The sequence below is a fragment of the Gymnoscopelus microlampas genome, assembly GCF_963454915.1.
Source record: "Gymnoscopelus microlampas genome assembly, chromosome: 9".
Lineage (NCBI taxonomy): Eukaryota > Metazoa > Chordata > Actinopteri > Myctophiformes > Myctophidae > Gymnoscopelus > Gymnoscopelus microlampas.
The window spans coordinates 26286165-26305498 of NC_139946.1; the positions used below are offsets into that span (position 1 = coordinate 26286165).

The following is a 19334-nucleotide window of genomic DNA, read 5'->3' on the forward strand; positions in this document are numbered from 1 at the left end:
AAAAAAAGCAGCTTGTGCCATTCATTACTAAACTACACATGAAGAGACCACCGCTGAAGAATTGATTGATTGATAAATACTAATGTTTTTATTAACGTTTTTCAGTTTTGTAGTCACTGTTCCATGAGCTGCTGCAGTGCTGCTGTTCAGCCACGGAGAAGAACGCCGCTCTGGTTTTGGGCTCCATGATTGGTCAAGTTCAAGGATTCTGCTATCGACTTTCATGGTCTTTTATAGGAATACGTGAAGCCTGGCTTTACCATCCTGGCTCGACACAGCCTGGCTCGACAAGGCCTCGCTCGACAAAGTCGCTCCTTTTCAGCCTGGCTTGACGTTCATGGAATGGAATAGACCAGGCTGTACGGACCAGACTTTGTCAAACCTGGATTTGACTTAAATCCAGGCTTATTTAATTCTCCTTTCATGTAATAGGCCCCAGGTCAGTATCCTGGTGTCAGTATTCTGGCTCCAGTATCCTGGTGTCAGTATCCTGCCTGGGGTGCTCACAAAAGCCAGAGTAGACGTTAAAATTACCCCAAACATGTTTGTATCTTGGTGTCAGTATCCTGCCTGGGGTGCACACAAAAGCCAGAGTAGACGTTAAAATGACCCCAAACATGTTTTAAAGTGAAATATCCCGTTAAGCCTTTTTCGGCCTTCTTTCACATGCAGGCACTGCATTGCTATTGAATTTACAATTAAATTAATTAAAATTTAAAATTAAAATAGCCTTTCTTCTTTCACCTCTTCATAATGAAGCACCACAAGGAACAAGCAATTATGAATCCTTACAAATTCTACTGAGAAGTAGCCTATCTGCCCAGATTAATTTCAAAATACTGAGAAACTTTAATGTATGAATTTCACATGACTACATACCGACGGGCCATAAATAATACATTTTAGGAAGGAAGCCGCTGGCCATATAAAATCTGCCCTCATGTCACGATTGGCCCCCAAGCCGGACTTTGGACATGTCTGACTTATCAGGTACCTGCAACACAAACCATAACAGAGGACGAGCACTGGCAGACAGCGTGGGGTGGGGTGGATACTGACACCAGGATACAGACCAGGTTGCTGACACCAGGATACTGACCAGGTTACTGACACTAGGATACTGACCAGGTTACTGACACCAGGATACTGACACTAGGATACTGACCAGGATACTCACACCAGGTTACTGACCAGGATACTGATACTAGGATACTGACACCAGGATACTGCACCCATAGTGCATAGCATCACAAATCAAATATCAAGCTTGTCTGACCATTTATGGGTTATGCAGTAATGTAATTATCACAAAAGTAAACAATCTTTATTCTTTAATGCATAAGTTGAGGCAAGGAGATATGAAGTCTGACTCCAGACCCGCCCTTCTCTGCCTCTCATTAGTGGTTGAATTTGTTCTGAGGGTGCAACCACTTGTTACACGTTGGTGAGTCACCTACGTTAAGTTAGACCATGAATTATTCAGTGTAATTGTACTAGCAGAAACATAAGTCAAGGAGTCGTTGGAGGATTGAGTATCACCAATGAACAGACGGGTAGTCTCATAGTGGCGGACATTGAGTAGCTTTACTTTAAAGCAGTGGTGGACAAAGTAAATACTCAATTATCTTTTTAATACCAATGCATTGCTGTTTTGAAATGTAGAACATTTCCCCCTATAAATACAAATCTAAAATGTAAAAAAGTGAAAAATAGCAGATTTACAAGCTCACAACGTATGCAATAAAAATGTGAGTGAGGGTTAGTTATATTAATAGCCGTAGAAATAGAATGTCTGTGATATAATACATTTCATGTTGTATTCCATATACACAACCATAGAGGGAGAGATCTATGAAATACATGAAATGCATGTAATATCACAGCCATTCCAGTGCTAGGTTACATACAACAGGTGATTTGACTGTGTACATAAATGAGAGTAAAGTTGCTTGGACTTTGGCCCCATGCATGCAGCAGGCTTGTCTAGGGTTAACACAGCATATAGGTCCAGTGGTGGTAGATGATAGAAAAGCAGAGGGATCAGACCAGAGCAAGCTGCCTTGTATTGCAGTTCTCTCTGCAGAGCAGCACAGCAGCAGGGTGGGAGGAACACTGTCTCTCTGTGTGTGTGCGCGTGTGTATGTGTGTGTGTGTGTGTGGTAGGACATGGAGCCCAGCAGCTAGCTGCTACTGTAGCTGTCAGCTCACCTCCACCAACCAACCACCACCATTTTGGTCTCTCTGGGCCAACACAAATACCATCGGACGGGTAATTATTATTATTTTATTTTAAATACTCCTCAAAACCAGCTATAGGCACATTCTCTGCTTTTAAATGAAGCTTTGTTTGTTTGTTTTTTATTTATTTATATCAGCTATATTGTTTTCTCCCCTGGTGGATGGCTGGCTCTTCTGGTTCTCTTCAGCTAATGTCAGCTAGCCTCAGTTCAGCTAGCCTTCTTCCTACTGCTAATAGAAGCTAACGTGGATGTGATTTATAGCCCTTAATATGTTTGTTTAAAAGCTGGTTGGGAGATAAAATGTAAACCATTTGAGAAAGCCAAAACTAATGTGGAACTGCTGCCGTTTACACTGTAGCGTCGTCACTGTCTAGCCTATAACTGCCTGTCGTCAGCTGCTTCTTGTGTTAATTATAACCAGTGGTGGAAGAAGTACTCACATTTTTTACTTGAGTAAAAGTATCAATACCACCATGTAGAAATACTCTGTTACAAGTAAAAGTCCGGCATAAAAAAATGTACATGAGTAAAAGTACAAAAGAATTGGCGTCAAAATATACTTGAGTACTAAAAGTAAAAGTACTCATTATGCACAATATCCCATTTGACATGTTTCCAAACCCAAACGTATACAAATCTTTTGAAAATAGCAGATACAAGCTCTTAACTCGTTGCTTGTGAGCTTGTAGATTGGCTATTTTCAAATAGCCATGGCTAAGTATGTTTTACAAAGTAACTAGTAACCAAAGCTTTCAAATATTTGTAGTGGAGTAAAAGTACAATATTTGCCTCTGAGATGTAGTGGAGGCAAGTAAAAGTATTGACAATTGGAAATACTCCAGTAAAGTAACTAAGAAATACATCAAAATGGTACTTAAGTACAGTACTTGAGTACATACACTTAGTTACTTTCGACCACTGATTGTAACCGTGTGTCTGTGACTTCCTCACATTGTTGAAATGTTTAAGATAACATTCTATCACTGCAAACCTCCGATCTGGTCCCGTTCAAACAAATATATAGCTACTCTGCAGCAGACACACTGGCACATACTGTCCTGTGTACTGCAGTAGTTTAGTGGCCAAGTCCTGGAACTAGCTGTGTGTGTGTGTGTGTGTGTGTGTGTGTGTGTGTGTGTGTGTGTGTGTGTGTGGTGGACTGAATTCACATCTTTGTGACATTTACCTTAAATGTATCGTTTGTGGTGATGGCGCATCATCCTCACACACTCAACCAGGGGCTGGCTGTTTGTAATCTAACATGTGGAGACAGTAGGTAGGTAGGTAGGTCGGTCGTCTGCTTGTGAGGGATTTTATTGTTGTAACTAACCTAGCCCTAGAAAGGCTGTGATATTCCATATACACAGCCATAGATCACTCCCACTATGGCTGTGTATATGGAATACATGAAATGTATGTAATATCACAGCCATTCTAGGGCTATAACTAACCCTGACTCACATTTTTTATTTTTCTAAATCCACTCCCTCTTCCTTGTTGCTGTCAGGTATTTGGGCTGGTCAGACCTGTTCCCTCCTCGGTCAGCATCTTCAGTGTTTGGTCGTAAATGTGACAGACCACGCTGTCAGTACATCCAGCCTCACTATGGCTCAGGACCGGGGAAAGTATGATTTTTACATTGGCCTCGGACTGGCCGTCAGTTCCAGCATCTTCATCGGAGGCAGCTTCATCCTCAAGAAGAAAGGGCTTCTGCGCTTGGCCAGGAAGGGCTCAATGCGGGCAGGTACGTACTGTATTGTTAAGGTGGAGCGGGGATGATGTACGCCAGTGGTCCTCATAGTGAAAATGTTTGAAAACCACTGCTGTATTGTATGTGGCACGGGATGATTTGCAACACTTCATTGCAACACTTGTTTTTTAGCTCAACATGTATGGGTTTGAACTTGTGCATTCATTGCAACACTGAAAATCAAGCAAATCAAGAAGTCAGACCGGTGTGGGCAGAGATCATAAGCACCATATTGTTTACACCACTACAGTACTTATACTGTAACATGACTGGCTTGGCCTGCATGTGACACGCCTATGTAATCATTCACAAGGCCATAGACAATCACTGTTTCTCAATGTGTGCGGTCCATTTGGAACTCTGAGAGTGTACAAATAGACTACACTGTAAATTTGTCGGTGTTAATTATTTTAACTCTGAGAGATTGAATAAAATGGACCCTTACGGGTCCATTTGCACACACTCTGAGTTACAGACCCATAGGGGTCCATTTGGACACCCTGGTGGTCCCCGCAATCGACGTTCTGAACCATTGGTCTAAATGCATCAACACATGACTGCAGCTCATAGGAATTCACTTTTATTGCACATGGTAATCATTAATTTTGCTACACAGTAAAACCCGAGGTGTTAGTTACTTTCACTCAAGAGAATGTCAATGAAAAAACACTATAATCAAGTGTAGCCTGCATGTAAAATCTAGTAATTTGGCAGGGAGATTAAAGGTTCTTAATGTTTGCACCTGTTTTTTTCAGGCCAGGGTGGTCATGCCTATCTAAAAGAGTGGCTGTGGTGGGCTGGCTTATTATCGAGTAAGTAGCACTACACTTTGTCATTGTGAAAAGCGATAACACTAAACAAAGCGCACGTGATATACTCTCATACTTGTCTAACCATGAGGCTGACATTATTCTCTTCAATATTACAGTGGGTGCCGGGGAGGCAGCCAACTTTGCAGCGTATGCTTTCGCCCCGGCTACTCTCGTCACCCCTCTGGGGGCTCTCAGCGTGCTTGTCAGGTACAAACCTTATCTACCTACATGTATTCATTTGAGTGTAAACAAAAGAGGAAAGAATCCGCACACCGTCTTAAAAGCTCCCTGTATCTATAAGACTTAAGTCATATAGGGAGCTTGTAATACTGTGTGCGGATTATTTCGTCTGTTAGTCTTTGTGATCCAGCACTAGTCTAAATAATCTTTGGATGTGCGTTTACCGCCTGAAGTGAACTGCTTTTCATTTGAGTCAATTGTGTGTAAATTGTGGTTTCCTTTGCATTATGCTCCTTCGTCTAACCCCTTTAGACCTGGAACACCTATATGTTTCAAGCCGGGAACACCTGTGCATAGTTGTTGCTATATACATTATAGCAACATTAATGTTTTGAATTATATTGAAAAAGGTGTGTTTTTCAGAAAACGTAGGTCAGGATTTATAAGGTTTTTTTAGAATCGGCCTCCGGTCTAAATGGGTTTATAGTTGATTCGTTATTTTCGAGTTATAACTCAGGCTTGAGTTTTTGAAGCCTGTCCCTTTTGTGCTATGGACTGTATCTGAAGACTTAACTCTGATAGACTGATGGTTCGTGTTGTTTGCAGCGCCGTCCTCTCCTCGTATTTCCTGACAGAGCGGTTAAACCTGCATGGGAAGCTTGGCTGCATGCTCAGCATCCTGGGTTCCACCACCATGGTGATCCATGCACCTAAAGAGGAAGAGATCAACAGCCTGGAACACATGGCCAGGAAGCTGGTTGACCCAGGTATAGTCTTACATTCATGTTGTTCACCACACTGGCTGACCGTTTAATTAGAGCAGAGGGGAAATTAATCTGACGGAGGGAACGTTAACCTTGATAATTGCTCTAATTTGGGGACACATGACAATAAAGTATTTGGTTTGGCTTTAGAACAGGAAGGTGTACTTCATCCATATTTGATCACTTTTGAGGTTAGTTACAGAGAATACTGAGCTCCCTGAGCTAAACTGATTAAGAAAGGCCTTATCAAAACAAAGTTACAAAGTGCTTTACATACGTAATACTGAAGGAAAAATCAGAATCCGCAACAGCATGCAAACACGACATGTAGAATTTGTTTGTTTTTTAACCAGGGAAAACCACATTGAGATTTCCATCACTTTTTCAAGAGGGCCCTGCTTCACACTCCCACAGATATGCACATTCATATACTGGGAGCTGTCCACTATAACCACAGTTTATTTATGCTGTTGTTCACTTACCAGCTCCACTGGAGCAGATGGGTGGTTCAGTTGATAGTTTTTTAACCCTTCTTAATTGTTAACTCTTACAGCCATGCACCTTTTTTGTTTTTCTTTTTAATCCACACATTGTGTACTATTTAATTTCATTATATTGTATAACTCAATAAGGGGAGGCACATGGTAAGCCTTTTGGCTCTACCTGCATTGATCATTGCATGTTTTTGTCTATTTACTCATTTGTATTTTACATTTTGTTGTAAGAGAAAAGTTATTGACCAAGCTTCAACCCTGTCTTCCCGCAGGTTTTGTGATCTTTGCTACATTAGTCATCATCGTGGCTATGATCTTCATATTCGTGGTGGGCCCCCGCCATGGTCAGACCAACATCCTGGTGTACATCACCATTTGCTCTGTGATCGGGGCGCTGTCGGTGTCCTGCGTAAAGGGACTGGGCATTGCCATCAAGGAAGCCATCGCTGGGAAGTCTGTGTCGGGCAACCCGCTGGCGTGGGTCCTGCTCCTGGGCCTGGTGGCCTGTGTGAGCACGCAAATTAACTATTTGAACAAGGCTCTGGACATATTCAACACCTCCCTGGTGACGCCCATCTACTATGTGTTTTTCACCACGTCCGTCCTCACTTGCTCGGCCATCCTGTTCAAGGAGTGGGAGCACATGGGCACCGCCGATGTGATCGGCACCCTCAGCGGCTTCCTCACCATCATTGTGGGCATTTTCCTGCTCCACGCGTTTAAAGACGTTAGTGTTAGCCTGGCTGCCCTCGCCGTCTCCATGAGGAAGGACGAAAAGGCCTTTCCAACGGCGAACGGCGTGGCTTCCCATAGCACCTACGAGCTGCTACACAATGACTCTGCGGACATGGAGGACAGAGAAATGGGCTCGAATTTTGACAGCATTTCTAGAAGGAATGGTGCAATGACAGCCCCATAGGATCATAAAGGAACTTGTCGTAACCGCCCCCCCGGACTAAAACAGCCATGGCATTGCTATGCACATGGTATTGACAACCTTAAGACAATCAGTTTTAGGGAAAAGTGACTTGGTTGGACCAATCGATTGTACTTAACAATTTCATTTGCCTTATTTTTCTCAGAATTATGACTTGATTAGTATTTGGTTAGAACTTTATTTCATTCCTGTGTAGCCCTGTAAATAGTCAGATTTTTTAAAATAAAGAACTTTGTTATATTACGTACAAAGATCTGCATATACATGCACTGACTTGCTTTCTATAAAATCCATAGATGTGTTTTAAGATATAGTTCTACAAATGATGGGGTCCTGCTGAATATGGCTATAATTATGAGACATTCACTAAGATTTGTGTTCTCGTGATACTTGAAAGTAACATTATGTTGAAGTCACCATAAACTTTTTTGTATTGTTTACATAAAAAGCACTCAAGATCAACCAACAGATTTGTTACATATTTATTGAATTAAAATGATTAAAACATTTGAAAGGCACAGTGAATAAATGCTTAACAAGTATGAACTTTGTTACTTCTCAGATTTCCTCTTAAAAAGGATGAGTTTAGCATGCATATGTTTAACAATATAGAAAATACAATTTACTTTGACCCAAACTTAAAATAGGTTACCATTTTCCCATTAATATTCCACCACTGCAAACCCTTAAATATCTATTTTATAAAAGTAGTCTTCCCCTCCCTGATCTATAGAGTTCCATAAGTATAAAACAAAGTAAAGTCCATTCAAAACAAAGGGAAAATAGCTATTTCATTTTTTTGATAAGGCACAAGTGAGTACAAAAAAATAATAATTCAACATAAAATTGTGGCCCAACTTCCTTAGTTTTTTTTATCATGGTCCATTGTGGCACAAGACCTAGATATTTCTGGCTGGTGCAAGAAAAGGTAATGACTATTTGGAACCGTTGTGACTGCTGGCTGGCGACAGCAACTAAAACTCAGTTGCTGGCGAGGGATTGGTGTATAGGTGGTTGGAAACACCGGACGTGTTCCACCGGCATGTTCTCCCCGTCTCCTGACTTCAGGTACTTGTTCAGAATGGCAAAAATCTCATCGTTGATGACTTGGAACTTACGGATCCTATCCACCATCTTCTTCAATGGCTGAAGGTAAAGCAAAATACATTTGTGTTCAGGCACGGGAGAAAGCCTGGGATTGATGTCAACATAAATATTTACTTTGCCTCGAGGGGGACAATAGAACCAACACTGCAGGAACATGGAAAGATTCATAATGGGTGCTCTCGAATTATTAAGTGAACATATTTTTCTTTATCAAATTAGTTTCCTCTTTTAACCAAGATTCTCATTATATGATTGAAGTTGTTTGAGTGCTTTGTGATGACAAAAGACTACATCATTACGTCTATAAGACATTTTTCATGAAATACACAAATAATTTCAGTGTGCTTCAGCCAGGTGAGGGTAGAAGGGCTCGTCGGTGCTCAACAGGGACAACTTTAATAAGAGAGAATAATACCTGGGCACTTCAGGAGAGACTACCCAAATAAAATACTGGAGCACTTGACTGGTCTGCACGTACGTGTTATTTTGCAGGGGTGACTCACATATATTTCGACCTGTGTCTTCCTCAGAGTCAAACAGGTTTGTTTGACTCTGAGGAAGACGCTTGCAATGCATTGTGAGCTTGTAGATCGGCTATTGTCAGGGTGCGGCACCCATGTGCAACCAAGTATAAATCATGTCTTAGTATTACTACTCCCTCTCTCCAAAACTCACCACACTCTTGATGATCTCGTCCTTGCCGTCGTGCTTCTGCACCTTGAGGAGATGGTAGCTGAAGTCCAGAATGTCAAATCGTCTCTGCTGTCCCAGCAGGGCGATTATCATGCAGCCTGCCCAGTGAAGGCCGTCCCCAAAACACTGCCTGAAAAAGGAGACGGTAAACTATAACGTTTACTGTATGCAAACGTAATTTCAGATGCGTCAGTACAGATAACAGCTCTTGTTGAGAATTCAAACCAAAACATCAGGACTCACTCCACTGTAAATTCGTGGGCTCCCACGGGGATGCAGTAGACGAACTGCATGGCGCTCCAAAGACGGTGGAACTCGACGCACTCATCCACATGCATCACACCGTTGCTGGGCAGCGGGCCACGCCAGATGGGGTCCTCCAGGAAGCCTCGCACCCGAGTGAGAATGACCTCAAACATGGACAGGCCACAGCACAGACGCTCTTTGGTAAGCAGGTCACCCTCACGAGCAATGGCGATTTGCTAAAAGAACGAGAAAGGGTTGCCATGGTTGGGAGATGCTGAATTCCAAGTCACGACAAAATCGATGATTGTGATCTGACATCACCTCACTTGGTGATCATCTTTCATTTATCACTGCATACAAGGACAGATAGTTATACTGTTAACAGAATTACAATGACGGCATTTCTGAAAAGGCCTACTGTACCTGTGGGGTGCCGAGGCGTTCTATCAGTGGAACCAAGTGCAGGGCTGTGTATTTGGCCTCCAAACGTTTCATCTTGGCATCGAGACGCTCCCCCTCTGCAGAGAGTCAAAACCACAACACATTTCAGAGTACTGGAAATAATAATAATAATAACTTTATTTGTATGGCACCTTTCAAAACATGATTCACAAAGTGCTGAACAACAGTTGGAGCATAAAATATGAAAAGATACAAGTTTAAAAGTCTATGGGAATAACATAGTTAACAAGTTAGTTCTAACAAGTAATAAAACACATTTGAGCAAACTAAAAGGAGACCAAAATAACTTGAGACACAGTTTAAGCACAGACATCAACAAACAAACAAACAAACATACACAACCACAGAAATCTCTCCAGGCAATCACTCCAGCAAGGGCATATGGGTTCACCGTTTGACAGACAACACTTGTTTGAAGAACAGAAAAACTGGGACACCGTGTCTGGACAGATAAATCCAAGGTTGAATTATTTAACCAGCCTTGTGTGAAAGGTGAAAACCTAAACCTTCCTTAGAACAAAACAACCTTATTCGGTGGTTTTACATTACATTTCTTGTGCTTGTGTTGGCCAGTGAACAACTTTATGTGGTTGTGCGGCTGTTAAACGTTTTCTGATCATCAACATGCGTTTAATATGTACCGTAGTGTGTTTGTTCATGATAAGTCCACGATTCCATAAGTACCTTTTTAAACTTTGATTAGTTGCTTATCAATGGTCGCTCAGCAGTATAAGGCAAATTACTACTAGGTATACTGTTTCATGCTCTGTTTATGCAATTGCACTTCCATTTCCTTTCAATTCAATATATTATTTCAATAATTAAAATTTGAACAAAAGTAAGCTCACATTGTTTGACGTTTAATTTGTACATGACTAAAAAGAACCAGGGAATATTTTTTTGTATTTATATTTTTAAAAAAAAACATTTTTGTGATCTCTACCTTTCACATGGACTCTGGGAAGAATGTTCTGGAAGGGTGCGGCATGTAACAAATCACAAACCTCCTCCTGGGACTAAAGAAAGATGAGAAAATACAAAACCATTGGCATGTAGATATGCATAATATATTCATTTGAGAGCATATTTCACTTCTATCCTTGATAAACATGAATACACATCAATGTTAGTGGCCTGGGTACCCATCTGGTCCAGTTGTTTGATTTCAAGGCCGATGTAGAAAGCATGAACATGTAGGTCTATATTTGTGATATCAATTGCTGCCACAAGATGGCACTGATAAGCCATACCCTAAAACCCTTTGCCCAGAAACCATGAATCACCTGTTGTTGCAACCTGGTCTCTGCCAACTAAGAAACATTTCTGTCCATAAACACTGTTAAAATGAGAAATGAAACAGGATTCCACAGCAATGCATACATTATGAGTAGGGCTGGGTGATATATATCACGATTATTTCAAACTTTTGCCTTGATTATGATTACTGGATGATTATTTTAAAAAGTGAAAATCTAAAAGATCTGATCGGCTATCTTCACCATCTTTGTACGCCACCATTGTACAACAAAGTATAATACAGGGTCAAGTGTTTAATCAGACAAATCGATTTAGTGAATGTTTTCGTGTCGATTCGTAAAAAAAAAAAAAAGTAAATCCCCCCAAAACCTTGCTTCTCGATTATACGGTTCGAATTGGGTTATTGGTTCTAAATATCGGTATGTTTTCGGTTAATTTCCCAGCCCTAAATATGAGTCAATCACACTGGGGATTTAGCGATTCTCTTATCTCAGCGAGGCTAGGCTGGGTTTGAGTAAGTTCATACCAGACTCTGCTCGCTGAGCAGACAGAACAGGAGGGCGTTGCCAACTTCTCTCAGATTCTGGAAGCACACCGTCTTCAGTTCAGCATATTCCACAATGTCCTTTAACTGGTGGTGAAAGAACTCCAAGATACCTGAATATGAAAGAGAGGGTGGTACAGCTGAATTAACCCACTTTCAACCTGGCATCCTTATTTTGGGCATGAGTCATGACCAATTGTTTTTAATCTGTGACGCGTTGTAAGCTTGCACATCCGATATTTTCACTATTTTGGGAAACTGGGTTATGTGGTTAACATCTCTTGTTGTGACTCATTCAGTTAAAATACTATAGGACCAAAGTCCCGAGCCAAGCGTGCTTATACTGACAGTAGTTTAAGGAATCAAAGACAGGTGCAGACTCACAGCAAACATACTACCTCCTGAGAACCGCAAACACACTACCTCCTGAGCAGTTTCTGAGAACACTATTTGAAACCAAGCCATAGCGTACAGAAACAAAACCTGAACCATGGCTCACTTAATTCTTGTAATCGAAAAGAGACACAAGTATAAGCATTCCTGTGCAAGAACATTTAACTACTAACTGGGACCCAGGAGCTATATTAATAGCGCTCACTGCTCCTAGTTGGTATGGGTAAATACAGATGGAAAATTTCATATTATGTGCAAATGTACAGTGAGAAAAAGAAAGAGAAAAAGAACCCAAAGGAGTGGGGAGTAATCATTATTATTCTGCTGCTCAGGTTGAATTGATTCCAAGAGTTTTAAGCTGTAACAGGCACTCACAAAACATCTCTTATACAGTCTATTTAAAACCAACAGGCCCAGATGTCCATAAAGTGTATATTTGATATATCCAGATAAGAGACCATAACTCTTTTTTTTTTTTACAGTAATAGAGCGTGTTGCTTTTAAACTAGACTAACTGACAACTTCCTTGTTCCATGGCAAACAAGAGCCCTTTTAATTAATAGGAGCATATTTCTTCTTTTGGTGTCAAACTGACTGGCCGTTGTAAAAAGGCACGGTAATAATTCATGAATGAGAATTAAAGTGAAAAAACACCATAAAGCCATATGCCCCCATGTAAAATAAATCAAACGCTTGAAGGCTTCACACGTTGTAAAAATTGATAGTGCAGCAGAAGCTGATGAAAGACATCAAAACACATTTCTGTTAGGAATCTGCACATACTGTGCATGCTATGATGTTTATTTTAAAAAGCAGCTTGAACAGCACAGTACTTAATTTATTTGGTATGGGTTCGTTTTGCGCATAAGGATGGCTTGTTTGTCATTTCAATGTACATTAGGGGTGCAACAGTTAATTGAACTTATATGTGTGTGTGTTTCTTGATTATTCGATTAATTGAAAAAGTAATCAATAGAATAATCGCTAAGAAAATAATGGATAGTTGCAGCCCTAAAGTACACGGTCCCCTCTTTAGTTGGTAAACCATGTAGACTGGATATGCGGAAAAATAAAATGTAATAAAAGTGTTTGAGCTGAGTTGACCTTTTTGATTAAAGGGATATTTCACTTTCAAACATGTTTGGGGTCATTTTAACATCTACTCAGTCTTTTGTGAGCAAGGCCAAGACAGTTTTTAAGTTGCTTGATTCAGTATTTAGATATTTTGATAGATTCATCAAAAACACCCGTCCTTGGTTCTGGTGTGTGGTGACTCATACTACCCTCCAAATACAGTACGTGAGGGGGCCATGTGCTCACAAAAGCCTGAGTAGACGTTAAAATGACCCCAAACATGTTTGAAAGGATGTGTTGTCAAACATAGCCTTGTACCTCGAATTTTATAATAATAGAAGTCAATAGGGCTCTGCTCGGGAGTCATACATCATAGATGACTGACATCACAGGCTGGCCGAAGTACAAGATCCACATTGGAGCCATGCCAACCTATTCCTATTTATAGCCACACCGTTCCCATGTGGATCACGAGATCCACATGAATAAACCTTTAATTTTTTAAAGAATATTATTTTGGCAGTTTTTTCTTTTCTTTACATACAGTAGGAGAGTGTTCAAAGTCAAATGCATATTGATTTTAAAGCAGAGGTTCTCAAACATTTGCAAATGTTTGAGAACCTCTGCCTTAAAATCCATGTTTAGTAAACTAGAGTTTCGGGGGGCTACGCCCCCCTCAACCCCAGCCGCGCACGGGGCCCAGCGTGGCCGCGTGTATATTGGGGATGGAGGCGAGTGTTAGGCGTGCAACAGGCGGGGGGGGAGGTAGCAGTGTGTGCTGTGGAGGCTGTTGCTAACTTGCTATGAGGCAGAGAGGGAGGTAAAGAGTAGACAGCGTGGCGACGTGCACAGGGGAGCGGATAGTGTGGCTGTAAGTACAGGAAGAAGTAGAGGCAGCGTGTGTAGACATTGTAGTGACCTGAATGGAGCGTGGTGGTGGAGAAGAGACGCAGCAATGCAGAACTGTTGTTGCGCGTTGGCGACGTGTTGGTGAGCGTTGGCGGCGTAGAAGCATGTGTGTGTGTGAGTGTGTGTGCTGTGTGTGTGTGGAGAAGGGACGTTGTGCCGACTGTATGCAGTGGCGTGGTGGTGAGGAAGAGGGGGTGGAGGGAGGGGTGTTGGTGTTGCCAGGTGAGCGTGTTGTAAGCCCGGCGGGCGCGAGTTTCAGCGAGGTGTAAGTGAGGCATGTAGGGAGAGAATGTAATAGTTATGCAGGGGGTCCGCGGTCAGCCCGCTGGTGGCCGGACCCCCTGTAAGTGTAGGGGCGCGTGGGGACCCCCGTAGAAGAGGGCGGGGCCCTTGGGATGGGTGTTGTTTGTTTGATGTAGGTGGTTGCTTCTTTCTGGCGCTGGCTGTGCAAACCTGGCAACCCAGCGCATGCTGGCGGTGGCGTTACACCAGAAATGGTTCCTGGAGAAAATGGTGACCAAAAAAACATTTTGGAAAAAAAGGAAAAAACCCCGCACCGGCTGCCTGCTGTTGTGGTGATTAGGTCGTGCGCACGGTAAACGGTACGAAGCTGCCTCCCCTTCCGTTTTGTCCGACATTTGGTGAGTAGAATTAATTATGTTGCGCGGTGGAAAAGGTGTAGTGAGCAATGACATGTCCCCTACGCGAGGCGTAAATTCAGCGCGGCCGCCGTGGCGAGTCAGTTGGCGACATGTGGTCTGGCGGTGCGTTGTTTATTCGATAACAGAGCTGTGGGGTGTCCCCACCGAGGGTGCGGAAGTCGGTCGCCATTTATATAGTTAGATGGGTAAATAACGTCTTATGGAAAGGGCCACCCACCTGGAGAGCCGTACTCGTGGCGGGGAAGACGGCATATCTTGGGCATCACCTCCATCAGGGTCTTCACATACTGCATGATGGTTCCCTGGAGCTGTATGAGAGGAAGAGGATGGACAATTAATTGACTTTCAACATGGTGTTGCTATCCTCAGCATCATAGCGTCATTATGTCACTAATTAAAAAACAAATAGCAAAAACATGGAGGTGACATTGATTAAACTGTAACAGCGCGTTTAAAGAATATGGTTTGATACAGCGACATACTGAAAATGATTTATAAATACTGTGACATAACCCTGCTCAGGCAGCAGGCTGTGCTTGCTCCCCTGGTGTTGCATTGGCCCCTCCGTTGCTTACCAGGCTTTTGACGACCTTTAGCAGCTCCTCCATGACCACAGCGATGCCCTGGTAGCCCAGGAGACGACACATGGCCTTGATGTGTGGGGGCCCCAGGAAGTTCCTGTAGAAGCCATATATGCTGCTGTACGCCAGGTTCAGGGCCTGCATACACCGAGACATTGAACACCAGAGAGAGAGAGAAAGAGGGGGGAGAGTGAACATTAGAGAGAGAGGGATAGAAAGATTGAGTGTGAAAGAGAGGGAGAGATTGAAAGAGAGTGAGACAGAGAGTTCTTTAAAAGTACACAGACCAAATTCACATAACTTTGCCTGAATACATTCATTATTTTCAACTCAGGGACAGAACATCAGCTAGAGACTGCAGTGAATATGTTTTTTTGTGTGGTAGAACAGGTAGTACACTGTGTTGCCTCCCTACATCAGATTAAAGCAGGTGGATAGTCTAGGGAGAGCTGTGACTATTCATCCTTAGGGACAATTCTGAAATGTTGGCAGCAGAGGGTCAAGTGGACCCCACTTTGAAAAGCTTTTATCAATTTATTTTTAGTGGGAAATAATTGAATGAAACAGAGTTTTATAGTTTTTATTTTATTTCTAATAACAAATCAACTCAGGATTATTTTGAGTATTAAAAAAAAAGTTTAATTTTACAATAAGAACAAAGATTAGAAAAACCCACCCCTTGGTATTGAGCTGTAATTTGCCAATATATCGTCACTGTCAGGCATAAACCTTGTAATTCCATATTCTGTACAAGCTCACGACACCTTGTAGATCGACTATTTTCATTGGAACACAGGTTCCTTTTTCCATTTCCTCAAAAGTAACGGTTTTGGATATAAAAAGGTTTCCACCTGACAGAGACGATATCAAGCATCCTCTTCAACAGAGCAACACTCCCGTCCCTGTCACTACTACTCCACCCACCTCCCTCCCTCCCTCACAGGGTGAGAGTTGATGCAACCATACTCCTACTAGTGTGACTGTAGTGTAGGAGGAGAGAAGAGACTGACGGCGCAGACAGCAGCGCATGGAGGAGACAGAGGCACATTAACAGCGGGTCAGAAGAGGAGCGAAGGCTACCATGCCTCAGGGGCAGTCACTGATAAGCAGAACCACCGCAGGACGCTGCGTGCCCACACCCGGGGCAGCCACCAAACTGTGACTCTAAGCCGCCTGCTGTCAATGTGTTTCTCCTCGGTAAGTCCTCCCCTTCTTGAGTTGTTTTAGCCGTCTCTCTCATCTTCTCTCATTGTTGGACAGGAGCAGGACCTTTTGGTATTATGGGTTAAAATTGATAAGAGCAACTGATAGATTGAAGTATGTTGTTGCATTTTCCCCATTGCCCATTCAATTTAATCAAAATGGATTTTTTTTTAATCTAAATCCAATTTAAAACATCTAAATTGAGATCTAAGTGATTTAATACACACTTTTAATTGAATTAACAGAAAATATAACCTGTAGGTTGTACTGTAGGTCTATGCATAGTTTTCTTATGCCTTTTGGCTTACTAAAGTAAGTAGTAATAATAATAATTAAATAAAACATCAATTCACTTCAGAATTATTATTTTTTTAGATTCAAAGGCAAAATATAATTATTGGCACTGGCTCAAGTAGAAGAAGACAAAGCCAAACTTGGATAGTTTGTTCTTTATTTTACTTAATACAACTGAAATTAACCACTTAAACCCTTTTTTATACTTCATCATATACAGTATCGCACTGCAAAATTAGCCAATCTACAAGCTTGTAGATCTGATATTTTCTAAAGAAATTCTAAATATACAGTAGAATTTAAATGCAGACTTTTTCTCCTCCGAGCATGTAAACTGAGAACATGTTGTTCACCATAGACACTTTGTACAGGTTTGACAGAAGAATGACTGCCATCACTATAACTGCCACAAATGCTGACAATCTATATCTCTAGTGAGCAACCTTTCAGACAAGAACAAAATTGTACTCTCAAATTGTGGGCAACATTAGTTATCCCATAATCCAGGCAGGATGAATCTTTCTCATAACAAGGTACTACCTACTAATATGGATAGTCATTTATATCAACACCACCCCAACCACGGGTATTTATAATTAAGCTTTGATGGCATTCTGATAACACAGTGATAGATCTAATCAAAAAGCATGACTGATATGGCATAGCCATCTGCTAATCCAGTGCTCAGCCTTCGTGAAGATGGAGCATTAAGGAGCAAAAAGAGGGGAACTTCTTTCATGTGTATTTCATTTGAAGAGGTTCTCAACGGGTACAGAAATAGAAAAGTAATTCCATCATACCATATAGATAAACCATACTGCTTGTTCAATTTAATCCTCCAACCCGCTAAATCCAACCAAATTAAGCTGGTACATCAAAACAATTTAAGCTACGTGCGGCTTAGCTGTGTTGCACTGCACGGTTTGCAATGCATTCTCAATTAATATTATGAATATCATCACTGAACTTTTGCACAATGCTCATTATTCAACAATATACACATTGTTTCACCCTTATTGTGTTTTGTTATACCTGGGTGCGTAAGCTGTGTTATTCAAGGGAGGGGTAGAGCTCCATCTTTATCCTATTTATACTTAGTTGTGCATCGTGTCTCGCACAGAAAATAGCAAAACTACAAGCTTGCAATGCGTTGTAAATCAGCTATTTACCGTGCAAGACACCGGTATGCAACAAAGTATAAATCAGTCTTTTGTATTTCCCTGTGGGATTCGACATCTAAATTCTACTTTTGTGCCATCGTATTGAACATCTCAATAAGAGGACAATTCAAAATAAGTGGTGTAATCAAAGAAATTTCGTCCCCCCCAAAAAAGCAATCTCTGCATGACATCTACATGTATGACAAATATCACCCTATCATTATTTTTGTTCATTGAATACTTTTTTCTCTCTCCCCCCCCCACCCCAGCCCACATGCACACACACGCACACACCAAACAAAAGCTGTGTTTTAGTCTCAGAGCCCACAAACAAACAACTCAAGACCAGGTCAAACCAGTCCCGGTGGTGTAGAGAGACAGACCGCGAGCGCAAGAGAAGCCGGTCCGCCATGGTGGGCGTCAGCGTCTACAACATCTCCAGCACGTCGGCCGGGGTGAGCTGGCCCTCGGCCCCCGGCTGCCTGGACACCTTCTACAGCGTCATGTACGACCCCAACTGGAGCAGCCTGCTCATGGTCTACAAGCGCCGGAGCTTCATGCACGAGGAGCGCATCCCCGGCAGCCATACGGCCACGTGCCTCTCCAACCTTGCGCCGCTGACCACCTACTTCCTGTGCGTGACGTGCCAGGCGGCCAACCCGGCGCGGGAGCAGTGCCAGGTGTTCAGCACACTGGGCGACAGCGCCGAGGCTCGCGACGGCGTGGGCTGGGAGCTGGCCGTGGGTGTGTGGATGGCCAGCAGCCTGCTGCTGCTGGTGATTGCCGGCGTGCTCCTGTGGAGCTGCCTGTACACCATCTGCCCCGTGCCCAGGCGTGGCGGAAGCCCCCTGGCCCACCACGCCGGGGTCTCCGGGTCCGATTGCCTCTACACTCCCAGAAGCAGTAGCAGCAGCAGCGACGGTGACGCCAAGCTGGCCGTCATCCAGAAGCCCCTCCACCTGGCCCAGACCGCTGGTCATGTCATCGCCCAGGGCCAGCTGTTGAGGTCGCCCGCTAAGCCGCCCGATCCAGTCTGAACTGGCTGGATCGGGGTCACACTAGCATATTTTTATTTTTTGTATCTACCGCTGAAATCCCATTAGTTGCTAAGTTGAAGTGAAAATGTGTTTTTAGGGATTTAAAAATGAAATCCCCATCAACAGCGCCATGCTCTCTATTTGGTATATTGATTATTATAATACGATATATTTGTTTTCCTGTCTTCAATACATTCCACACAACAGAATGCAATTATTGCTTCTTTGTGCACAAAATATTTATTTTGTTTTATTAATGAACAAAATTCCGGTAATATGACTTTGGTTGAGGCAGTCACCACCTTCACACTATCTTATTTGTTTACTAAAATGTTTTTTTTGTTATTTATTTCATGCTGATTTCCACTGGTCAATGTAAGACATATTTGTAATATATAGCAAATGCTTTTCTGTGTAATACGTGACTAATATACACTGCCACAGATGTTGTGTTCACCAAACAAGAGATAAACATAATAAAAAGCCTTGCGTTACAGGAAAATAAATGCAATGTCGATGTGTATTAAACGTGTAA

At 42.3% G+C, this 19334-nt stretch overlaps 3 protein-coding genes across 4 annotated transcripts in view; 2 read left to right on the plus strand and 1 right to left on the minus strand.

Annotated features, from left to right (window-relative positions):
* The first annotated feature begins 1498 nt into the window (after window positions 1–1498).
* nipa2 (NIPA magnesium transporter 2) lies at window positions 1499–7503 on the plus strand. The gene is made up of 6 exons (XM_084067654.1): window positions 1499–2269; window positions 3748–3984; window positions 4746–4802; window positions 4919–5009; window positions 5589–5749; window positions 6513–7503. Exons 2-6 carry the CDS (start codon window positions 3846–3848, stop codon window positions 7157–7159), a joined length of 1095 nt encoding a protein of 364 aa, XP_083923780.1. The 5' UTR covers window positions 1499–2269; window positions 3748–3845; the 3' UTR covers window positions 7160–7503.
* Window positions 7504–7643: 140 nt separating this feature from the next.
* cyfip1 (cytoplasmic FMR1 interacting protein 1) overlaps window positions 7644–19334 on the minus strand; it is a 48434-nt gene continuing 36743 nt past the window's right edge. For both annotated transcript variants that reach the window (XM_084067652.1, XM_084067653.1), the window contains 8 exons: window positions 15100–15243; window positions 14742–14832; window positions 11469–11599; window positions 10629–10701; window positions 9647–9741; window positions 9221–9459; window positions 8960–9107; window positions 7644–8323 (listed from right to left, as the gene is read on the minus strand). In XM_084067652.1, the coding sequence (XP_083923778.1) occupies window positions 8159–8323; window positions 8960–9107; window positions 9221–9459; window positions 9647–9741; window positions 10629–10701; window positions 11469–11599; window positions 14742–14832; window positions 15100–15243 (1086 nt within the window). In that variant the 3' untranslated portion in view covers window positions 7644–8158. The remainder of the gene's footprint in view (window positions 8324–8959; window positions 9108–9220; window positions 9460–9646; window positions 9742–10628; window positions 10702–11468; window positions 11600–14741; window positions 14833–15099; window positions 15244–19334) is intronic.
* fndc9 (fibronectin type III domain containing 9) lies at window positions 16057–19326 on the plus strand. Its single transcript, XM_084067656.1, has 2 exons — window positions 16057–16302; window positions 18032–19326. The coding sequence occupies exons 1-2, from the start codon at window positions 16288–16290 to the stop codon at window positions 18797–18799; spliced, it is 783 nt and encodes a 260-aa protein (XP_083923782.1). The 5' UTR covers window positions 16057–16287; the 3' UTR covers window positions 18800–19326.